The 8,979-nt window shown below is 38.2% G+C and overlaps 1 protein-coding gene across 1 annotated transcript in view; it reads left to right on the top strand.

Moving 5' to 3' along the window:
- LOC133517134 (low-density lipoprotein receptor-related protein 6) overlaps nucleotides 1–723 on the top strand; it is a 40,441-nt gene extending 39,718 nt beyond the window's left edge. The window contains exon 24 of the mRNA XM_061850292.1: nucleotides 369–723. Coding sequence (XP_061706276.1) covers nucleotides 369–591 — 223 coding nt within the window. The 3' untranslated portion in view covers nucleotides 592–723. The remainder of the gene's footprint in view (nucleotides 1–368) is intronic.
- Nucleotides 724–8,979: the final 8,256 nt, after the last annotated feature.

The raw sequence follows: 8,979 nt of genomic DNA on the forward strand, positions 1-8,979 counted from the left end.
CGGTTGCACCAAACCGTCTGCCCCGTTAAGGCCCCCTAGGTTACTATGCTTCTTTCACTCTCCCTGAGCGTAAGCGTGAGCGAGATGAATGTGCGTCCTCGAGACCGCGGATATCATGTTTTGAATTTTAATATTGTAAGTTTGCTCACAAATTCATATTTAACACAAAGGAAACTCAAATCACGTTTTCACTTCGCTTTTGATTTTTATCTTAGACTAGTACCTTAGATTAGTACCTACCTAAGAATTTAAATACAAAATTCCCGTTCCTAAGATTCAGGCAGGCAGGTACACAGTACAAAAATACTAGGTATATTCACTCACCAATCCGGTCGGGATCGCCCCTGAAAAGAAACAAACATCGACAGGTCCTCGGACAGCCTCTGCCGCTACCCGCGGCCGACGGCCAACCCGCCGCCGTCGCCGGCCACGGCGAGCGGCGCCAGCGCGGCGCCGCGGCGGCGCGCCTACCGCCACTACCGCGCCATGAACCGCCCGCCGCCGCCCACGCCCGCCTCCACCGACGCCGCCGACTCCGAGCCCGAGCACGCGCGCGCGCCGCCGCCCTCGCCCGACCCCTGCCAGTACTGATCGCTAGCTTAATGCCGCTCATGTGTACATCCGGCGCCGCGGCGGCGCGCCTACCGCCACTACCGCGCCATGAACCGCCCGCCGCCGCCCACTGCTGTACTCATCGCTGTTCCAGCGCCAAGAGCGAGCTTAATGCCGCTAAAGAGCTAAATGTTGTGGCTTTCTAGTAAACTAAAATGACAGGGACGAACAATTATAATTACATATTCCCCCAATCTACGATTGTATAATTGTGGTATTTCTTGGCGCGTCTTTTGTGTTTGTCACGCGGCCGCAACGTGGCATATACCACCGCCCCCACTTCGCCAATCGTATTCGCGGAGCGATTATAAATATCATTTTGCATATCATTAAAATAATATCAATGACATCGATGGCATGTGTTCAAACGTCAGAAAAATTCCCAATATATATGTGCCGAATACTGGATATTTTAATCAAAATAACGAGTGAAATATAACGCACACTCCTTGTAAAAAGTAGTCTATTTACTAGTTATAGCATGTATAGATAGTTTATAGGTATCTGAAATTAGAAATGGATGGGGGAATATTTGGTCGCTTTTGCTTTATACCTCCCTGATAAAATGTATATTAATATTATTTGGTTAGCGTACTTCGCTTGCAAAATAACGCTTTGCTAAATGTCGCCCAAGAAGCTCAATGGAGCCGTTACCACTGATCTCCCGATACTTTTACTTTGTGTTAGCAGAATAACCGCCCTAATGCTAACCTCCATAATTATGGCGTCACGAATAAGAGATGTAATAAAAAATGAGAACTCAAATAGTTCAATGCACCAAGTGCATTTGCAATGTCATGTATATTTGATGTATAGGATCAAATACTTCATGAGTTCATGACATTGCAAAAGATCCAGACGTACCTACTTAATACTCAAAACCTAACGGCTTGTATTTGTTATGTCGGCTTTGTCTACCTTATATGTACGAAATACTTTAATGGGAGTAATGTCGGTATAAGCCCAAATATTCCCCGTTTACAAATATGGTGAACTTCTGTTTGGTGCTAACTCACTGTGTGTGCCTCGATAGTTTTATTTTAAGGCAACTTTCTTTCGCATTGTAAGATAAATAAGACCAACAAATTAGAAATATGTGTACATATATAAAATTTTGATTGTAATATAAACACCGATAATTTTAACCTGACCCAGAACAGATATATCCGGCTAAAAAAAGCTATATACATCTGTCAAGGTTTTGGGAAAAAAACACCCCTCTGTCTACCCGGGCCGGAGTTCTCCGTCCAGTATTTTGTGCCCCGTATTTGTTACGTACGGAGATCTCCGACCATTTTAAACCCAGTCGAAAAGCAGTTTAATTAATATCAAAATAAAGCTGCTTTTCGACTGCGAATTTGCTCGAAAAAAAAACCGTCGTAACAATACTGAGGTAACCCGCGCGGGTGGGGAACGGGAGACAAGGGCAACAAACGATTGGCCGGTAATCTCCGGGATAGAGGGGTGTTTTTTTTTTAAAGTTCGGCAGACGATAGGTTAAGAAGCAAGCAATTACAAAATTATGATTTCGATTGTGCAATAAGAGCCATATATAAAATAAGGATATTTCCTAAAATAAATTAGTTCACGCAATGCACGAAATAAAGATAATTACCATGCATGCGCAGCGCTCGCGCGTGTTTACTTTAAATTGCGCTTATTAGCGCAACTTCTGCAAGGCCCTCTTTAACCGCGCAATCAAAATCTGACATGCGTGGGAGCAGCTCGCGAGCGGGGCGCATCATACTGTCTTTCTATGCTAGTATTATAACCAGTGTTGGGCATTGAAGAATAAATCATTATTTGAATAAGAATTTGTAAGTCGGATTTATTCCCGTCAAAATTATTCAAATATTTTTCATCGCAAATAATTAATATGTGATAAAATTGGATGAAAATAACTTATTCTGAATCGAATAAATATATTCATGATTTTTATTTAAAATAATATTCCACGAATAAACATGTAGTCTGGGTACTGGGGCCAAATATGACCTATTTCGGTAGAAGTAGAGGTAATGGTAGTCTCTTGTCTAACTTTGGCCCATTTAACATAATAAAATCTTAGAAATAGAACACATAATTTTGGCATCATTATCGGTTTTATTTTGGTTTTCATTTTGATGTGCGATTCGAAATTTCTGGGATTTGTACATTGATTTTGACTTTCATTTTGTAATTTGTAATTTCAATTTTGAACAAGAACAACATTTTTGTTTTCATTTAACCCTGGACAAACAGGCCCCTGTTTTACCGGTCTATGCCGATGACTTTTAGTGGAAGCCAGAAGGGATAGACCATTTAAACACCTTCCGATTTTCTCTATAAAGACGAATTCAGGGCACGTATTTTTGCCAACCCTTATTTTCAATGAACTGCAACATTGATAACGAGGCTTGTAAATAAGCAGGTGACTTGGAGGACTAGTTTACATTTCGAAGAAAATATTCTTGAATAGATAGTTTTCATGAAAACTTACTAATTTAACTTAATAATTTCATTACAAATATACATTGGCTATACCTTATTATTATTATAACCCACAGGTACCTTAGTAGCATGTTGCTGAAACGGCAAGACATACCTAGAAATCATAGCCCGCGGTGTGTTTACTACTTGTTTACCCTTCTAGTGCATTATTTTTGTATGATGAACTGCAGCTAAAATAAATATAAATAACAAAAATGTTAATTGTAAAAAACGCCCACTGAAAGTGACTTGATGACCTTGATTGAATAACCTTAATATGTTTAATAAAACTTTTGTACCTGTTGTAAACGTATTTTTCATTGTTTCTAAAAAAAATAGCCACCTAAACAAGAACAACACAGAGCTACGCTCCAGAACTCGAGTTGTAGATGTAGGCGTCAAGACCGCCAAGCTCAAGTGGGACTGGGCTGGACATGTCTGCCGCATGCACCGGAAAGGTGCGCCAAAATGGTTACTGAGTGTGGGACCCACGGGACACCATAGACGGTGCAGGCAGACTGAAAAAGAGATGGCGGGACGACTTGGACGTATTCTACCCAAAAAAGTAGGAAAATGACGACGACAGGGTCGCGTGGAGAAAGCGAGGGGAGGCCGTTGCCAGCAGTGGGACACTATAGTAGAAAAAAAAACCGGACAAGTGCGAGTTGGACTCGCGTTGCAAGTTGCAAGGGTTCCGTACATCACACGATTTTTCTCTTTCTGCAATTCTGCAAACTGTAAACCTCACGAATCTCACGATGGACTTCATATAACTAAAAATCGACTACATAAAAAATCTGCTCCACGTACCTATATCAGGGCGTCGCCCGACTATATCAAGTACCTACCACGAGACGAGAGCATCGGATCACAAGCAGAACACCCTGTAAGTTGCCCCGTTAATATGAGGGTACCTTTGGTGCCCAGGACTTTACGTCGGCCTTCGCCCGCCTCTTTGAGTAGGTATGAGGACGCCATAAGCGCCTGACACTTATCTGCGCGCAGCGCGTAACATACGTCAGGCTTATCAGTCGAAGGGTCGAGGGCGCTTAAAGCGCTGTAGGCTAGGGCGCCCCAGGACAGGACAGAACTTTGTAGCATGTGGGCGCCGCGCCCGAGAAGTAGTTATATGTACGCCAGCGGCCCGTGGTCAAAAAGCATATAATCACTACGTTTTACCCGTGGTTGGAAGACAATATCATAATTAAAACATGCTACGTATACCCGTAAACATAAACCATAATACTTATTTTGCTTTACCAAAATCGGATTACGCGCGTAGGTATAGTATAGGAACCCGACTACGACGATTGCGGACTCAAAATCTACTTTCCCTGCTAAATCCTTGTTTTAGTGGATCAATCGGGCAATGCATTCAAGCAATCCCAAAACAATACCATGGTATGTTCTTTGAAATGTGCTACACGGTATCATTCTTTAATTATTAGAGTCCATCTGAAATAATTTTGCACCGCCTTTAATAGCACAAAGAGTGGAAGTGTTATTATACCTAAACATACTACTTACTTACTTTCTATAAATTTGCCATGCGGAGTTATCTTGACCCGACTTAATTTTCTTATTCATGGCATGACGGACTTAGGATATCATAAGAGCAAAAAAGCGGCCAAGTGCGAGTCGGACTCGCCCATGAAGGGTTCCATACCATTTATGACGTATTAAAAAAAACTACTTACTAGATCTAGTTCAAACCAATTTTCGGTGGAAGTTTGCATGGTAATGTATATCATATATTTTTTTTTAGATTTTTCATTCTGTTATTTTAGAAGTTACGGGGGGGGGGGCACATTTTTCCACTTTGGAAATGTCTCTCGCGCAAACTATTCAGTTTAGAAAAAAATGATATTAGATACCTCAATATCATTTTTAAAGACCTATCCATAGATACCCCACACGTATGGGTTTGATGAAAAAAAATTTTTTGAGTTTCAGTTCTAAGTATGGGGAACCCCCAAAATTTATTGTTTTTTTCTATTTTTGTGTCAACTTCTTAATGCGGTTCATAGAATACATCTACTTACCAAGTTTGAACAGTAAGTTCTTATATAGTTTCGGAAAAAAGTGGCTGTGATATAAACGGACAAACAGACGGACATGACGAATCCATAAGGGTTCCGTTTTTTGCCATTTGGCTACGGAACCCTAAAAAACAACATACTTCGTAAGTCATCACCGCGAACTCACATTGGTCTTAAGTGCCATAGACGTTAAAGGCGCTTAAGTCCTTTGAGCCGATCATCGCTATATTTAATATTTAACAATTTCCAAAAAAAAATAAACAACAGAGAAGTTCTATGCAACTATCAAACCTACTTACAAAATTTCACCAGAGTAACACCTTCGCAGCGGCAATTAGTGTAACTCGTATCTTAAGTTTTTTTTTTTCTTAAGTCCGACTTACCCTTAACTGACAGATTTCTAATAGGTTTTCCTGTGATCTTTAGAAAAAGAACTATTTTGTGCATATGTACCAAATTGGTCCAATAGTTTCGAAGCAAATAGGCTGTGACAGACGGACAGACAGACGCCCGAGTGATCCTATAAGGGTTCCGTTTTTTCCTTTTGAGGTACGGAATCCTAAAGAACAAGAACAAAACTGATTTTAAATCGTTTCAGTTTTTTAGGGTTCCGTACCCAAAGGGTAAAAACGGGACCCTATTACTAAGACTCCATTGTCCCTGTCTGTCACTAGGCTGTATCTCATGAACAGTTGACATTTTTACAGATGATGTATTTCTGTAGCCGCTATAACAAATTGTGTCGGCATCTCTAACAAAATGTTTCCGGCCAGCACTTCATTGCGTTTATTACGTCTCCTACTACTGGCGAGATGCCATGCATGTAACAAAAAAAATGCTTTTGTGCGTTATGAAAATGAATTTTCATCTCTCCTACATATTCGGAAAGTTCACCTTTCATAGGCTGATAGCCGGGTGGAAAATTGCATTTCCCACTCTAGGGTGGAAAGTATTTTTTTTTTATATTTGTAGGTACTTCGAGCAACGGCTAACAGCTTAAAAGCTATATTAGCTTATATTAGCTTCCGCATTTTCAGACCAAATATTTTTGAAATTAAATTTCAATTGCATTGCATTATTTAAAAAATATACTACTTGTATTTAATATTTAAATGTATGAATAACGAGATTGTATCTCATTACTCACATTTTTGTCTGCAATATTGTCTAAAAAAATAGGGAGCATTGTAATCGGTCTATAATTCGTGCAGTTAATTTTATCCCATCAAAAACATAAATGTGAAATGAGAGCCAAGTTCAATATAAAATTAAGATAATGCGTCGTTGTTGTCTTCGCCTACAAAAGAATTGAGATCTATATGGATGCCAAGTTCTGTGTTGAAAATCCTGAATATTGAACGTTCTAAAATAAATTTATATAACAATTTCTTGTTTCTTGATACTACCACAATGTTTGCTGCTTAATAGGAAATATATATTTAATCTAAAATGTAGTCAGATAATTATTTACAGAAAAAGGTCAGAGGGCACAAACAATGCGCCTCCCAAGTGACACAGGAAGCATTTTAACAGACAAATAGTAATCTTATACAGGACTTAAGGTGCGCATAAACACTTATATAAGTTCACAAAGCATCTTAAAACTTTATATCAGCATTTTGAAGCCATTATGGTGCATAAAACTGTATACTGGTTCGATAATGACATTTTAAAATGCTACTGTAAGGCCATTAGTTTTAGTGCAGCAAACTACAATTTTGCTGTACAGCTTCTAGCTGTTTTTAGCGCCTTAGGTTCTACAATAACATTATAAAGCAGTAAAAAATGCCAACAGCAGTATTATAGCATTAACGTTAATCCATATAGAGCTGGCATGTTTAATGATCACCTGAGTTCTATTTTACATCTAACAGCTCTTTTAAAGCTTAAACGTGAACTATAATAAAGGTTTATTAATCTGCAAATATAGCTTGAAGCTGTTTTTAGTGCCTTAGGTTCTACAGCGACATTATAAAGCAGTGAAAAAATGCCTAATGCTGTTTAATTAGCACAAACCTGCGTCCATATAATGTTGGCATGTTTAAGGATCAAGTGACTTCTGTTGTACAGCTTACAGTTATTTAATAATGTAAACGTGACTTATTGTAATACTTTAAGCTGTACATGCAATTACTTTCCTGTATTTGTAAAACCACTTATCGGCCATATTAGCTAAAAGCAAAAACGGACAAGTCACGCGGTATTTTGTATCACAAAATGTTGAAAAAGCCTTTTAAAATACGAGCAAGGACCGGGGGAATTAGGCGAAAAATAAAAAAGGAACAAGGAAAAATTATAATGAACTCAAATAGTTCAAATATACAAAAAATGTTTGCAGCAGCGTGAATCGTTCTAATATAGAAGAGGGTTCCGTAGTCCACATGCTTCGGCGAGTAATAACAAAAGACGAAGCAAATATTATAATGAATTCAAATAATTCAAATATCCATGTTCAAGAAAAAAAAGGATGACAGTTCAGTTTAGTATGAAAATTTTAGTTTCAATGAAATTACTCAATATGGCGCATGATCATATAGAACTGCATGGGCAGGCTTTACCTATGCGGGTGACAGAACATCCGTCAAAAAATATTGTCAGTAGATTTCCTTTACTTATTAGCAATCTAAAAAAAGCGGCCAAGTGCGAGCCGGACTCGCGCATGAAGGGTTCCGTACCATTTATGACGTATTAAAAAAAATCTACTTAGGTACTAGATCTTGTTCAACACTTTTCCACTTTGGAAGTGTCTCTCGCGCAAACTATTCAGTTTATAAAAAAATGATATTAGAAAGCTCAATATTATTTTTGAAGACCTATCCGTAGATACCCCACACGTATGGGTATGATGAAAAAAATATATTTTTATATTATGACTTATTAAAAAAAACTACTTAAGTAAGTACAACTACTTAAGTTCAAACCAATTTTCGGTGGAAGTTTGCATGGTAATGTATATCATATATTTTTTTTAGATTTTTCATTCTGCTATTTTAGAAGTTACGGGGGGGGGGGGGACACACACATTTTACCACTTTGGAAATGTCTCTCGCGCAAACTATTCAGTTTAGAAAAAAATGATATTAGGAACCTAAATATCATGTTTGAAGACCTATCCATAGATATTCCACACGTATGTGTTTGATGAAAAAAGATTTTTTGAGTTTCAGTTCTAAGTATGGGGAACCCCAAAAATTTATTGTTTTTTTTTCTATTTTTGTGTGAACATCTTAATGCGGTTCATAGAATACATCCACTTACTAAGTTTGAACAGTATAGCTCTTATAGTTTCGGAAAAAAGTGGCTGTGACATAATCGGACAGACAGACGGACATGACGAATCTATAAGGGTTCTTCTCTCTGGCCTCCGTCCGGCTCGATAATTGTTCACGTGTAAGTAGTTTTACTGCCGGGGGCATTAATTAGCATTTTTAAAGGTTCACTGGGCCGCTATGGACCGACGCCATTGTGTACATATTTTATAACCTAAAAACATGATTCTACAGGCCTATTTATAAAGTAATATATACGTATATAACCGTGATATCACTTAAGTTAATACTCCATACCAATGCTTATTATGTTAGTTATGTGAGATTAGCCCTCTTGTAGGAATTTACAATTGATTTGGATATTTCACACATATCATTATCTTACACTTTTTATTAATTCCTCAACGTATCGAGGGCGCGTAAAAAAAATCAATTAAACATATATAGACATTTACAGTAAACTTCATTGCGCACTAATATTTGATGCATAACATAAATTTACATGAGTCAGTAACTTATCTTTTTTTTATAAATGTTCCTTGCTGTTGAGAAAAATATGGCGTCACTCACTTAGTTTCTTTTCTTATAAT

Source organism: Cydia pomonella, chromosome 4 (genome assembly GCF_033807575.1).
Source record: "Cydia pomonella isolate Wapato2018A chromosome 4, ilCydPomo1, whole genome shotgun sequence".
Taxonomy (NCBI): domain Eukaryota; kingdom Metazoa; phylum Arthropoda; class Insecta; order Lepidoptera; family Tortricidae; genus Cydia; species Cydia pomonella.